The sequence below is a fragment of the Marmota monax genome, unplaced genomic scaffold (genome assembly GCF_021218885.2).
Source record: "Marmota monax isolate L192 unplaced genomic scaffold, Marmota_monax_Labrador192_F-V1.1 WCK01_AAM20220418_F8-fsc00160, whole genome shotgun sequence".
NCBI classification, from domain to species: domain Eukaryota; kingdom Metazoa; phylum Chordata; class Mammalia; order Rodentia; family Sciuridae; genus Marmota; species Marmota monax.
The window spans coordinates 1,652,159-1,667,008 of record NW_026694183.1 but is presented as its reverse complement, the minus strand read 5'-3'; the positions used below and the strand labels follow the sequence as shown (position 1 = coordinate 1,667,008).

Genomic DNA, 14,850 nt, shown 5'->3' with positions numbered 1-14,850 from the left:
TCCCCTCTCCCACCAGTTGAGAACCAGTGGTTACACCACCACCACACTGGAGCACCCTGGTCAGCCAACCTGCTTGTCGTTACCAAAGGTGCCCAGTAGTCACAGGGCCTCCAATAATGAAGGCAACAGCTGTGACCCATTTGTACTTTCTGGCCCTGGGAGGCTGTTCACAGACAGGTTCACAGACCCCATGGGGTGGGGGACCATCCCTATTGCTAGGATCAGTTCCCACCTGGTCACATCAGGCTCACACTTCCATCAGATCACTGCAATGGAGATGGCCCTGAAGGTGGACAAGCCCATATGTATCTCCCCTACTTCAGACCCAGCCCATGTCAGGACAGCAAATACCACAGCTCACAAAGGGTGATATGCGTACCATTTATTGGGTACCTGTGAAAACAGCACCACCAGCTGTCCCCAAACCTGTGATCCTGGTTCAGATCCCCCTAAACCTACCTCAGACACCGGCCCAAGGCCAGATGTACAAATTTGAGAAACCAGACCCACCTGGAGGGATGGCTGCCCCTCCCTGGGAGGCACTCAGCAAAGCACACCTTAAAATGGAAGCATTACAATAGTTAGAAAAGGCAATGACCTTCACTAAAACCAAAATGTCATACATGCTTAACATATTAAGTAAAAATATTGCCTCTAAAACCTAAAAAAAGTAAAAACAAGATGCCAGGTATTATAGGCTATGGGGTATTCAATTGGCCCCTAGTGCTTTTGGGCTCAAATGGCAGAGGGTGAGTCCACTACTGTGCCCAATCACCCTGCAGCCAGGCCAAGATAAGTTGGCACAACCCACTCCAAGGCCCAATTGGGCAAGTGGCTGTTTTTGTAGCTACTCCCTTAACATCTCTGCAACTGGAGTAGCCAGGGACAAGACACCCCTTTCTTTTTAAGGGTCTCTGAACATGACCTACAACTGCTTGAGTTACATGGGAAAGGTGTAGGCAAAGGTCCTCCCTGAACTCTGGGCTGAAAGCAGCTCTTCTGGAGTTTGGCCTCTCACCCCACTTACTGGAAGGGGCTAGTCATGGCGTATGGGCGGCTCCTCCCCACAGGCCTGGTCAGAGTAGGGAGGTGGAGGCGGCTGCTCCTCTCCTAGCCCATAGACTGGCTGGCTGCGGCTGCGCTTGGCCTCTTTGATGTACAGCTCCAGGAGGACCTTGGTGGGCTGCTTATCCACTCTCTCCCTGGGCACCCCATGGCTGAGTAGCCAGCCAGTGAGGTCCTTGCGTGTGGGGTTAGGCCCCAGCATGAGCTTGGCACGGCCTGGCTGGCTCTGGCGCCACAGCAAACCTACATCAGCAATTGTCTGGATCTCCATCACGGCCTCCAGCACGGTCATGCCCTTGACCAGCAGGCTGACCAGTGAGAGCCGCAGTTCTGAGGGCGCAGCTGTAAGCAGGCGTCTCTGCAGGCCCTGAGTGAAAGGCACGTCCTCTGGTGCTGCATATTCGGGCTCAGGAGGTGAGAGTGGCGAAGGCAGCTCGCGGTAGATCCAGTCGAGCATGCCCAGCTCACGCACCAGCTGGATGCCCTCCTCCATAGTGGTCCAGGGACGGAAAGGCAGTTCAGTGGCCTCAAAGTGCAGGAAGGATTCCCAGCGCTGGCGCCAGGCCTGTAGTAGCCAGGTGAGCAGCGTCTTACAGCCACCCCGCAGCGTCTTGCAGTGGTAGTTGAAGATGGCATCATGGGTTAGGTCACCCAGCAGTGCCAGCTCCCCGGAATTCAAGGACAGAGCTGGGCCCCCCTGGTCATACACCCGCAGGATCCAGGTGATCATAAGCTCGTTGGGGTTCTGCTTGAAGCGCCGAGAAATGGCCAGGAGCTCAGTATATGTATAGTAGCGGTCTCCCCGGCCCATCTGGGTGGGTGCCAGCACTCTCTCAGCCATGGCCACAGCTGCCCCAAGGCAGGGAAGAGCAAGAGGGTCAGGAAGGGCACTGCTGCAGAAGCTGTGTGAAGTAGAAAGGGCCACACCCCCACCCAGCACCTCCCTGGAGTGGGGGCCCTCAGATCCCCAGGTGTCTAAGGTCCTGGGTGGCACTGTATCTTCAGGGGCAGTCAGAGCCCAGGGCTGAATATCATGGGGTCCCCAAGCTCAACCCTGATAGGATAGCAACCCAGGCCCAGCACAGCCCTCCCTTCCCTCCCAGCACAGGGTTACCATGGAGATTAAGGAAGCCACTGCTTCACAAGCACAGGACGCTGAGCTGTGCTCCCTACCAACAGGCAGCTCCTCCGCCCTTACCAGGAGGGAAAGCTGGGCAGCAGGACAGCTGGAGAAGCCACCTGCAGACAGGAGAAGGGGAGGGAAAAAAGGTCCGTGGGGTACAGGTAAATCATTGTTATCCCAATCCATCCCCTACCAGGAGCCAGGACCCCTCAGACCCCCAGGTGTCAAAGGTCCCGGGGGGCACACTATCCTCAAAGAATGGTCAGAGCCCAGTGCTAGACATCACAGGGGTCCTGGTGTTACCCCCTTATTCAGATCCTAGGGTCACTGCAGTCCTGAGAGGACACTGCTTATTAATTTCAGAGATCTGGGCAAGAAAATGACAGCCCCTAGTTCCCCTAGCCCACCTCTCACTGTCCAGCTTAACCCTACATATTTCTTCTGTTATGATGATCTGCAGTCAAGTAACCTAAGCCACCCTGAGGCCACTCCTCCACATGGAGGGTTGGACTGGAGGTACTTATGGGCAGCCTACAGGCAAGTGGCAGATCCAAAGCCCAGGTCTGCTTTTTCCCTAACCAAGTCTTGCAGCTTACCTGGCACCAACAGTTACTCTAACTTGGAAAGTGACCTCACCAGGACTTTTCTGTAAAAACCAGAACAGGGCCTCAACCTTCCACTGGGACTCTGGTAGAGCTCAGAGTTCATGTTTCTCAAGGTGTTTCTTTCCTCTGCTCACCTAACATCCCTGCCCAAATAGCACCATGCTGACTCCCTTTCTCCAGGACTTCCCCACATCCACACCTGTTCAGTGCTCTGCAGGGGACAACCTGGATTATGGAAGGTCTTAAGCCTCCAAGAGCACAGAGATACACTTTCAGGTCTATTTCATTGCAGCCATTGTCCTCCCTACTCTTGATACCCCAAGAGCAATAGAAAATCCTGGAACTGAGAACACTTGTTTTTTTTTTTCCCAATAACAAATATATGCCTATCTTATGATGTAGCTCTTTTAAACACAAAACATTCAAAATAAATCCTGATATTTTTACAATGGCTATTATGTAAATTTAGGGTTCCTTCAATTATCAAATCACATCCAAATGTTTGACTGTAAGCTACTTGCTTAAAGGTACACTGTACCCAGTCCACAAAACCTGCAATATGAGAGGCAATGATAATGCTGAGTCAATGTTCCATATCCTCTGTTCAGTCTGAAAATTTTTTGATTACTCCTTCTCCCTAAAACCCAAATACTCTTCTTCTTCCCCATCTTATTCAACCCTTTGCCTTTGGAAAGCAGGAAATGCCACCAGCACCACCCAACTGTGCAAAGGATTCAGACCATCTGCTCCTGAAGATACACCCACCTTATGAATACAGCAACTGAAGCTTAGAAGAGGGATTGCTCTGACCTCTATAAGCCAAGGAACAGCAGAACTAGGGTCTGGATGTATGAGTAGTTGACTGGGTTCCCATGGATATAAAATGGTTTTAATATGTAATACTGAGTAAGACTGCTGGCACATATGTAAGACATCTTGTATTTTAGACCTGGATGGATCAGGGCATTGGAGCAAGGCTTCTTACCAAGATGGGATGATGGTGGGTAACCCCTCAGCTAGAAGACAGACCTGTAACATAGGAAGGACTTGATGAGGGTGTGGAAGAAATAGTTCATATGTCCAGACCATCAAAACCAGGGTTCCTCAGACCCCCAGGTGTCAAAGGTCCTGGAGAGCACTGTGTCCTCAGGAATGATCAGAGCCCAGTGCTAGGCATCATGGGAACCGTGGCCCCTGTGCAATCACGTCTCAAGGCCATTACCTTCAAAGACAGGAAAACACAAAACTCAACTGACCCCCAACTTCTCACTGTCATACTTCCACACAGTAGTGGTCCTGAGATGGACCTTCAAACTCATTAACACGAAGAGGACCCCAATCTTTCCTGAACTAGCTATACCTACTAATGACCCTGAACCATGAGCATTGCTAAGATGCAAATCCTTTAGTAGGAGGCACGAGGAAAGGAAATGTTCTGGGAGAAAATAAAGCTAAACAACATAAACAATGGTCACAGACCCCTTGACTGTGTCAGGTTTGAACAAATCTGCTGCGAGTCATTTAAGATGACTTAGGAATACTGAACACTAAGAAAATCGCAAATAACCATATGAAGAAATGGGCTTCATTAACACACAGCATGTCAGCCTTAGGAAACAAATGTTGAGGTATTTGGGGTTAATTACAAACTTTATTTGCAAATACATTAAGATTAAAATCAGGTAGCCCACTCCAGGCTGGGGCTCCAAGGCAGGGTCTTGAAAACTAAGTTACAGAAGACCTTAAGGACTCAAGCCCAGAATTCAAGTTAACAAAACCCTCTGATATTTGCACCACCCGTCAGAATTCTTGAAGGTGAGCAAAGGCCTTGTCTCCTTTCTGCTCTACCTGGTTCTTTGCAATAGCCCAGTTAGTTCACTTGGAGACCCACTTCTTCCTTGATAAATCGGCATGTCGTCTCTGCCCTTACAGAAACCCCAACACCCTCTTCTCTTCCGTCCCTCAAGTCACACACCCCCTTCTCAGCTGCCCGCAAAACCGACAAGATGGCGGAGACCCGCGACGTGGGCACAGAAATGGCGCAGCCCATCCGCGCTGCAGACAAAGGAAGGCCCGCCCCGGCGCCCCGCGCCCGACCCACCTGGTGGAAGGAATCGCCGCCTAAGCGCCTCCACCCTCCCCGCACTAGACCTCCAGGCTCAACCCGCAGCGCCCTCGATGTGGCCCGAAAGAGTCCGAGACCCCGTCCACGCGACACGGCACTCTCGCCGCAGCCCAGGACACCTCGCGACACGTGCGTCCCAGAGCCCGGCCGCACAGACCGAGAGGCGCGCGGAGCGAAAAGCACCACCTCACCTGCTTCTCCCACTCCGCAAAACGTGCGCGCGCCGCAGCGAGTCCCGCTTTATAGTACGCGCCGCTCTCAAGGCTCGGCCCCCGACGTCAGTCTGGTTTCCGCCCTGGGGCACCCAAGGTACGCGCCTGTGTCGGGAACTCGGCCTTGGAGTTGAGGAAAGGAAAAACGGCGGTCGTCCCTAGAATATTCCAGAGCAAGCGGGAAGATGTTGTCTCTAGAGGCGGGAAAAAACAGGTTCAAGGGAATACCTATTACGAAAGTCTTGTCTCGCGCGTCAGGCAATTCTGGGGACAGCTCCAAACGAGGGCCGCCAAGAGAAAGGCCCCCGAGGACGGGTGGAGCCAAAAAGGGAAGCAACGGGAATTGCCAGCGCGGCAGTAGTGGAGCTGCGGATGCAGAGGCGGGGCCGGCGCTGAAAGGCGGGCCCAAAGTGGGTCTCAGCCGCATAGTGGGAGGCGGAGCCAGTGCAGAGATTGACAGAGGACCGTGCTGGGAAAGCGCCGCGTGGCGCCGAGTTAGAGGCGCAACCCGCGCGGTGAGAGGCGGGGCCGTAGCCAGGACGCGGCGCGGGGAGGTGGGACTCCGGGGTCTCGGTGAGGAGGGCAGGGCCCGAAACCTTTGTTTGGTTTAGAATCTGAAGAACTGGACTTGGAGCTCCCCACCGTTTAGGTGGTTCTAGGCCTGGGGTCCTGGATTCTTTGAGGGGTTGGAGATTCAGGGAGTGTCTTTCAATGAACGTGATTCTAAAGATGTTTATTTTGAAAGTAAATGAAACTTTTCCACTCCAGACCTACTCACCAGAGGTTGCCACCATCACCTTTTGGGTGTGGATTTTGTACTTGGGCACGAGCGCGCGCGCGCGCACACACACACACACACACACAGATGCTTTTTTCCGTTCCAGTTTGCCCCACAAACACTCTTCCCGTGTAAGTGAAGTGGCACCCCCTCTCTCCACAGAAAATGTCTTAATTGGGCTTCTCCAGGAATTCTCACCATGGCTGATTTTGGGACTGTCAGCCAAAGAGTCTCTTGAGAAAAAGTTCAATATGGATAAATTTCCTATTTTCCTGTTGCCCTGTTTTGCTTGGCCACCGGCCAGGAAGATACCAGCACTCCAGGTGCTGGGCACCCCCTTAATAATTTTTCACAAATGTATCCAGTAGTTTGTAGAAATGTGCTAAGGAGGCTTCTGGCCTTGAGCTGGGCTTCACAGAGATGTCTACATTTTTTAAGATAAGAGAAGATACCAATTGGGCTCCATGGTAACAGCTGGCAGGGGAAGAAAGAAAGGGGAGAAGAAGCTCTCCCTTCTCAGGTGTTGTCCTTGAAGTATTAACTTGCCCAAAACAGTGAAGGAAAAAGCTGCTTTTGTGTGAACTTCTGCAGACTGTGGAACTTCTGAGCCCCCCTTACATGCTGGGTATAAAACTCTGAAATTACCTGTATTCGGGGTTCAGAAGATTGATTGATTACAGCAAAGACTGTACCCTCTGAACCTGTCTGCAGCCAAATAAAACTGTTTCCTGCTACCTTCGGTGCCTTGCCTCTTTTGTCCCCACAACATAAGGAGATGGAAATACTTTGATCTTTTGTGTGAATAGTACATACTTTCTTTAGCTGGTCTCCCTGGTCATCTGGATTGCTTTCTTCCTTCTGATGAGGAGATTCCTTGCATGGACCTAGTGGTCTGAAGTGAAAGGAAAAGACTAGGTTTCTGCCTTTCGGAAATGAGATGTTTCCATCACTCCTCACTCCAGAGCAAAAGCAGAGTTCTCACTGTGACCCACAAGGCTCTGAGTGATCTCACCTCTCTGTTCCCTCTCTGCACTTATCTTCTTCCTCTCTCCCTTCTTGGCCTCTCTGGTGTTCCTGGGACCTGCCAAGTACATTTCAACTCAGGACCTTTGCACTTCTGTCTTAATGGGCCTAGAACTCTGCCAGTCTACATGGCTCTCTCATCCCTCAGTCATGTCTGTGCTCAGGTCAGCTTAGCATAGAGTCCCCCTGCCTTGCCTCCACTCCAGTCAGGCCCCCTCCTTCCTAGCCCCATATTCCTTATCCTCCTTTATTTTATTATAGCACTTATTCCCTAACATATTATTTCCTATTTGTTTATGGTTAATTTTTTTTTTGGCCTCTCTGCTAAAATGTCAATTCCACAATGATAAGGATTTGTGTCTAGTTTGATCACTCCTATAGATCCAGTGTCTGGCACATAGTTGTGGCTCCATCTATTTTAAAAAGAATGGATTTGGGGAACTATAGCAGGAGATAAGGGAAGGTTATCATAAACACATGGAAGGAGCACATTTTCTGGTGGCATTTTGTCAAATTCTACCTAGATTCATGTACTATCATTACCCCCATTTTATAGATGAGGAAACCTAGACCCAAATGGGTTCAACAACTTGCTACAGTCACAGAGCTACTAAGTGGCAAAGCCCAGACCAAAAGCCTGGCAGCTTGACCACTCTGTGAGGAGATAAAGGGGAGCTCGAGGGTGAGGTCCTGTGGGGGGACCTGGGCAATGATATAATTTTGTATTTGTGTGTTCAACCCTGCGTTGTTCAACAAGTGGTAGCCCCAAACTTTCTTCAAAAAACTGCTACATAGAAGAGCCTTGTGTCAAGGGACTTGGGGAAAAAGAAAGACAGGGTGAGTGTCAGACTGCTACTAAGGGAGAGAGATGAATTAAAGGTGGAGAGAGAATTACCTCAAAAAGGGTAAATTATTGGGGATTGCAGAAGTCAAAGTTGAAGACAAAGGGCATGGGAGAGAATCAGCTCTTAACATAAACATTGATTGGACATCATCTGTATGCCAGGGATCATTGTCCAGTCCCTGCTGATCTTGCGCCTTGGTCCCTTACCTCTGAGTCCCTTTCCTTCCCTGTCCCTCCAAACCCAGAGAACCCAAGAATGGCTGCATCAGAAAGATAGCAGTTCCACAAAATGCTTTCAAGGAACAGAACTAAATAAAGAATATTCCGGGCAGAAAATACAGGTTAGGGTCTGGGGATGTGGTTCAAGCGGTAGCGCACTCGCCTGGCATGCGTGCGGCTCGGGTTCGATCCTCAGCACCACATACAAACAAAGATGTTGTGTCTGCCGAAAACTAAAAATAAATATTAAAATTTTCTCTCTCTTAAAAAAAAAGAAAATACAGGTTATTTCAAAATATAGGTTATTAATTTGAGTTTGGGGGGAGGTCAGAGGAGACTGAAAAAAATACAAGATTCTTGGTGGGGGTGGGGGCTAGACAGCAGGGTTGTCAGGTGCTTGACAAGTAGCCATGAGAGCAGGCCATTTGTGGGCTCATTCCCATGTGCTAAGCCCAGATGGCCTGGATCGCCAGGATGGACCAGAAATTCATATAATTCAGATAGGAGAATAAACCTGGGAGAGGAAGATGACAGAGGGCGTGAGATACAGAGTTCACTAGATTAATCCTACACTGCATCCAATCCCATCCTCAAACCCATCCTCATTCCTTAATTTATCTCCAAACCCTTCCTCATTCCTTATCTCCAAACCCATCCCTAAATCCAAACTTGGCTTTATCTCCTACACTGTCCCCAACCAACTTTTAAACTCAAACCCAATCCCACATCCAGCCCCATGTGTGTCCTAAACCCCATTTTTACACCTCAAAACCACCCTACCTAGCGCTGTCTGCAACCCCACTGCCATCCCAAACTATCCCACACAATACATATTTGCATCCCTGAAGCCATGCCTGAACCCAACCCATCCCAACTCAGACCATTCATCAGGAATAAGAAGACGGCAGTCCATGCCAGATAGAAGCTGATGCCCAGCTTGTAGGTCATGCCTTCCTGCAGGAACTTGTGGGCCTGCATCAGGTAGAACAGGACGCCCAATATGATACTGGCCCCTGCATGGACACAGATGTTAGTAGACCAGGAATCAGGTGTGTGAGAACCCCTGCTCAGAGTTGAGCTGATTCATTATTTCCCCCTCTTTTTTTGACCTCCCCAACCTTTATATCTCTGCTTACAAGGAGAGAACTGGCTCCTGACAATATCATGTTAGAGGGTATCGGAAGTCAAGTCTTGGTCTTTAAAAACTAAGCAACAATATTGAGGAAACCCATAGGCTTTTGTACTAACAGACCAGGTCTCTTATCCTGCCTCAGCACCTCATTTTAGGGCAACCACTCCATCTCTCTGAGCCTCTAATCCGAAGAGTGGGCATATCATAGTACCCATCCTGTAAGGTTAACATGAGGAGATATTGTGATCAGCACATTTCCTGGCGCATAGTAATTCCTCAAAGATGGATTATCATTATGTTAAGTCCTTAATTTTGGTCTTTTGAAGCAACAAAGATCTCAATCTTTCTGGATAATTTGAAATGTTATGAATTAAAGGTAATTTATAAAAAGGAAAGACTTTTTCAGATTGTGGAGTACTGGCTAATTTGTGTTATAGAAAAATAATATAGGAGATGTTCTCTATTTAGTTAAAAGAGGGAAGCTGGGCACAGTGGTACATGGGTGCAATCCCAGCTGCTCAGGAAGCTGAGACAGGAGGATTGCAAGTTCAAGGTCAGCCTTGGCAACTTAGTGAGGCCCTAAATAACTTAATGAGACCTTGTTTCAAAATTTTTTAAAAAATGGGCTGGGGATATAGCTCAGTGGTAAATTGCCCCTGGGTTAAACCCTCAGTGTCCCCCATCTGTCCCCCCAAAGAGGGAATAGACAGAAATGATTTTCTTTTAGAAGAATGTCCTCTTTTAGATGTTTTAAATTAAGGTGGCTTCTGCTATTTGTACTTTATATTTAAATAGTTAGGATAAGCTAGTAGACAAAGTGGATACCAGTTTCTAATAAGGAAACAGGAAGTTGAGAGGTCTCTATTCTTGGCTATACCATCAGTGTCCAAAAATATTTTCCCAAAGCAACTGAAAGTTGTGGTCAATTACTACAACTGACAGGAAGACAACATTCCTCATTCTAGAGCAAAATCCTCCCCCCCACACACTTTTTGCAACTGTGGCATGCAAATGGAAACTAAACATTTAAATCAGTATATCAATTTTGTGTTATTTGGATCAGGTGAGAGGATTCTCTTGGTAAGGATTTGTGCAAAGTTAAATAGCTGGCATCAAGTATTGACAATTTTTTCCTTGCTTTTGAAAGGCAGATTGCTACATGAAGAACCTCATCTGGATATGTCTGAAGTCTTGGGGACTTGACTATAGATGGGCCCTGAGAGTTTGTTTTGGGGGCCTAGCAGGGAAGCACAGTGTTCATATTCCCTTGACCAGAAAGCAGCCCTTTTCCATTAAAGGGGGTCATCCTCTTCTACTGAGCATGCAGCTTTGGAGGAACACACATGAAGTGACGAGGAAGTGGACACACACCTAGTCTTTCAGACCAGCCAATCCCACCCTGACCAATCAATGGGGTGACAGACGTGGCAACCAGATCACCTTCATGTCCAATACTGACATCCAATACAGTCCTCACTACATCTCCATATGGTAGGAAATTTTATCCTCAACCCACAGATGAGAAAAGTGGCTCATAAAGAGGAAGCAGCTTTACCAAAATCAGAGAGCAGTGGTGGTGGGACAGGATTTGGGATGGGATTGGATATCAGGGAGAGGCTGGAGCTGAGGTTGTGTAGGGATGGGATTGTGGTTGAGGATGGTGATGGGTTGTGGTTGGGAAGAGGATACATTGGATATGGATAAAAGGATGGAGTTGGGAATTGGTTGGGTTGGGTTTGAGGGTGAGGTTCATAGGTGGTAGAGGTGGGGGGGTGGAGATGGACTGAAGTTGAAGTTCACAGCTGATAGGATTGGGTTGAATTTGAAACAAATGTTGAGCACAATCAGGAATGGGAATAAGTTGGGTGCTGAGATTTATAAAGAGATTGGGGATACTTATGGGATTGGTTTGAAAAGAAGAGTTGGGATGGGGTGGGGATGGGAATGGATCTACAGTGGAGGATGTGGATGAGTTTGAGATTTGTTGGCAATGGAGGCAAGCGTTAAAGTTGAGCTTGATGTTGGGTCTGAATGTAGAGTTGGGTTGAAGGTTGATATTTTTATTGGGATAAGTTGGAGATTTGTAAGGATATAGGATTAGGGTTGGGGATAAAGGTGAGGAGTATGGTGGAGATGGGGTTGGGTTCCATGGTCAGTACTGGGCAAGATACTCCTCGCCTTGGTTCCTGAGGGAAGGATCTTAGGTGCTGTGCCTGTCATGATGCTGCTGATGAAGAGGAAGAAGTCCAGCATGGGCAGGTTGGAGCTGGTAAAGAAGAGGGTGCTTATTAGAGCCACACAGAGGCAGAAGCCGGTGATACTGGAGATAACGAGGAAGGCCCAGGAAAGGTCCAGCAAGTCTGGGGAAGGAAGAGAACCAGGAACACCAAGACTGTCTTTTCGCCTCTGAGCACAGGGGAGAGGGAGTGGGAGTTTTCTCATGTTAGGAAAATTGAAATTGGGCTCTAGAGGACTAGTGTTGAGGCTGGTACCTCCAGCATTCAGTATCCACCTCTGAGTCAGAAAGGACAGGTTATTGGGTAGTAGGAAGTAGGGTGGGCAGTGAGGACCATCCCAGGGAAGGGAAAAAACATTTTAGGACAGGAGAATGGGTTCCTGGGAGAGATGAGTCCTAGGGTGGTGAGGAGGGGCGGGCCTTACAAGCATTCTGGTCGTACTCATACATGCAGACAACGTCGGGGCACTGCATAAAGAAGATGGTGTTGACGGGGATGGTCTGCGGGCCATCGGGGTCCCCTGGTGGCTTCAGTGGCACCTGGAAGTGCATCCAGGGTTGGCCCAGAGAAATGAGACCAATGATCACCATGCCAGCCAGGCTCAGCACCAGGCTCAGCTGGCGGCTGATCTTCCTGGCCTCGTGCAGCAGTCGCCAGCCTAAGGGCAGCAGTGATTGGCGGCTCCATTTGTCCTGAAACCTGAATCAGATCATACACCATCATCGTCAGCACTGAGTCCAGCCACCCTGCCCAGGCATCCCAGACCCAGCCTTCAGACCCTCTCTATCATGTGTCCATTCCAGATCTCACTGGATGCAGAGTCCCATTCAGGACCAGCCTGGAGGTAAGACTTCCAAGGTCTGTCACACCCTCCAATTTCTAATGCACCAGCTATGCTGCTGGTCCCTGACCTTTGACTGCTGCCTGCCCCTCAAAATTCTAGCCCAGACTGGTCTGCTGGGGTCCCTGCCTCTCACCTGGAGGAACCAATTCCGGTGGAGTACCGGGGCATATAGTTGTGAATGTTGTCCAGAGTGATTTGGCTGAGTTGGGGGCTGTGCACATATTGTTTGAAACTCTCCTGGGAACCCCAGACAATTGATTCAATACTTTTGATACTGGCCTCAGGGCTGTGGGTAATGGATGGGGGGACATCAACACTGAGCCGGTTTTGTTTGAATGTTTGGCCGGTTCTCTCTACTGTCTGGAAATTTTCAAAATCGGTTTGACTATAGTTGCTAACTGATTGGATTTCAGTCAGGGAGGTGCTCAAGTGCTGATTTGGTTGACCATCTCGGGCACCAACCCAGCCATTGTAGGTAATGGATGGTTTGTCTTGGATACTAAACCGGCGATGGCTGCGATCTGGGTAAGACTCGTGGCTACTGATCCGGTGACTCTGCAAAATTGACAGGGGTTCTTGGATGCTGACCCGGCGCACACTGAGGGAAGGCGGAGGCTCTTGGATGCTGACCCGGCGACCGCTGGGGGTGGACGAAGGCTCTTGGTGGTGGACCTTGAGAATGCCAGTGGTGTGAGAAGGCTCTTGGCTTCTGACCCTTAGAGTGCTGACGGCGAGCGGAGACTCTTGAGTATGGACTTGGGGATCAAGGGCAATTGACAAAGAGCTTTGGGTTTCATCGTGGGTGCTATTGGGAGCTGCTGGCTGAGTGCTCTGCTGGTCGGGTGGAGGCTTCTGGGACACGTGGAGGCGCCGCATCAGGCCAGTCCCAGTGCATTCAGCTGCCCGAACTGCCTCAGCCCCTCCTTCTGGGCACCTCCATGGCCCCCGGAAGCCGGTTGGTTTCTCCCTGGGGTTCAAGAGCGGCCCTTTGGCATTTGCATCTCTGTCTTTTTGTCTGTTTCCTGGTCTCTCCTGCTCTCCCGCAGGTAGGGCTCAGGGATTCAGTCTGGCCCACAGCTGGGGACAGATTGTGTTGGGGGTAGGTTCTATGACAGTTGGAGGGGTTCCAGGAGGTTAGGTCGTTGGCCAAGGCCTCAGACTTTACCCCACCCTTTCTGAGTGACTTGGAGGCTGGGCTGGGTCAGATTGGGCTCAGTATGGGGTCTGAGTGGAGTCGCGATTGGATCAGGAAGGGGTAGGCTGGGTCAGTGAGAGGGTGGGGTCGGGGTGGAGGCGGCAGGGATGGCGGAGGCTGGCGTCGGGGCTGGTCAGAGCCCATGAATTCTGACAATTTCTAGAGGGCCTGAGACCTGCCTCTGTAATCCCTCTTGGTCCAGCCTCTTTCCTCACCCCTCCCAGGGCTTCTGCGTCAGCCTCCCTTGGTGGCCTTCTCCACTGCCCATAGCTCTCCTCTCTTGCTCCTTCTGTCTCTGCCCACTGCACCCTCCCTGAGCTTGCAGAGAAGGCCCGCTGCTTGCTCTCAAAGACCTGCAATTTAGGGTTGGGGAGAGGAGGAAGACTCAGCCAAGGCTTGGGGATCAAGAGGGTCACTAGGGGTACAGGTGCCCCAAGCTGTATGTGTGACCTCTCCTACTGGTGAGGGGTGGGGACTTTTCCAATCCCTGTCCTCCATTCTTTTCTTTGGCTTTGTGATAATCTTCTGAGGAAAAGAAAAAAAAAAAAAAAGAACCACAAACTTTTAAATGTCTTTATTTACATGAATATCCATGTCATTAGATTTTTTCCCCCTCTTTGAGGTGCTGAGGATGGAATCCAGGGAATCATGCATGCAAGGCAAGTGCTCTCCCACTGAGCCACCTCTCCAGCCCCCTGTTATTAGATAGTAGATTTTTTTTTCTTTTTCTTTTCTTTCTTTCTTTTCTTTTTCTTTTTTCTTTTTTTTTAACCAGGGATTGAACCCAGGGGCTCTTAACCACTGAGCCACACCACAGCTCTTTTTTATATTTTATTTAGAGATGGTGTCTCATTGAGTTGCTTACAGCCTTGCTAAGTTGCTGAGGCTGGCTTTGAACTTGCAATCCTCCTGCCTCAGCCTCCTGAGCCACTGGGATTACAGGCGTGCACCACCACGCCCGGCCTGTTAGTAGATTTTGATGACTATATAACATTGTGTTTCACAGAGCATCTAGGTGGCATTATTCGATATTGTAATAAAAAAATAACCAAAGGTGATTTTGAGATACTATTGATGATATATGATGCATTCCAATTTCAGGAGGGTTAAAAAATGTCAAAAAAATGTGCATTTTGCAATCAGTGAAATGTGGTCTTCTGTTGTGGATTGTTGAGAGATTTGTTTGGCATCTGGAACAGGGTCTCAAATGAAGTAACAGTGGTTTATATTATGAAGAATTCTTTCTTTCCCCTGTGGGTCCTGGTGCAGGGTTCCTTCTGTGTTTTTTACTTTACCCTCCATATGTCTGCTTAACCCTTTATCCTGTTCACATTCCATCCAGGGAAAGAGAGAAGGGAAATTATAAGACCTTCCCTTTTAGAGCTTGAAACACTTGCATTCATACCCCATTCGTCAGCACTCAGTCATATGGCCACTGAGAAGTGAGG

The 14,850-nt window shown here is 49.3% G+C and overlaps 2 protein-coding genes and 3 non-coding genes across 10 annotated transcripts; all 5 read right to left on the bottom strand.

Moving 5' to 3' along the window:
* Positions 1 to 367: 367 nt before the first annotated feature.
* LOC124107893 (Friend virus susceptibility protein 1) lies at positions 368 to 5,170 on the bottom strand. Of its 6 annotated transcripts, none has more exons than XM_046466176.2 (4): positions 5,110 to 5,170; positions 3,779 to 3,822; positions 2,180 to 2,304; positions 368 to 1,914 (listed from the first exon to the last, which is right to left on the bottom strand). In XM_046466176.2, exon 4 carries the CDS (start codon positions 1,904 to 1,906, stop codon positions 1,037 to 1,039), a length of 870 nt encoding a protein of 289 aa, XP_046322132.1. In that variant the 5' UTR covers positions 1,907 to 1,914; positions 2,180 to 2,304; positions 3,779 to 3,822; positions 5,110 to 5,170; the 3' UTR covers positions 368 to 1,036. The 6 variants fall into 6 exon arrangements, with proteins under 6 accessions (XP_046322132.1, XP_046322130.1, XP_046322133.1 ...); XM_046466174.2 differs by having other exon boundaries at positions 2,264 to 2,304; positions 5,110 to 5,159; XM_046466177.2 differs by lacking the exon at positions 5,110 to 5,170 and adding an exon at positions 4,895 to 5,074.
* Positions 2,018 to 2,108, bottom strand: LOC124108004 (small nucleolar RNA SNORD88). Its single transcript, XR_006856582.1, has one exon. It is a non-coding gene; the product is annotated as a small nucleolar RNA SNORD88 (small nucleolar RNA).
* Positions 2,391 to 2,482, bottom strand: LOC124108002 (small nucleolar RNA SNORD88). The gene has a single exon (XR_006856580.1). It is a non-coding gene; the product is annotated as a small nucleolar RNA SNORD88 (small nucleolar RNA).
* On the bottom strand, positions 3,891 to 3,981 carry LOC124108003 (small nucleolar RNA SNORD88). The gene has a single exon (XR_006856581.1). It is a non-coding gene; the product is annotated as a small nucleolar RNA SNORD88 (small nucleolar RNA).
* Positions 5,171 to 8,440: 3,270 nt separating the features above from the next.
* On the bottom strand, positions 8,441 to 13,083 carry LOC124107802 (uncharacterized). The gene is made up of 5 exons (XM_046465997.1): positions 12,341 to 13,083; positions 11,788 to 12,062; positions 11,340 to 11,486; positions 8,876 to 9,007; positions 8,441 to 8,508 (listed from the first exon to the last, which is right to left on the bottom strand). The coding sequence occupies exons 1-5, from the start codon at positions 13,081 to 13,083 to the stop codon at positions 8,441 to 8,443; spliced, it is 1,365 nt and encodes a 454-aa protein (XP_046321953.1).
* Between the last annotated feature and the right edge of the window lie 1,767 nt (positions 13,084 to 14,850).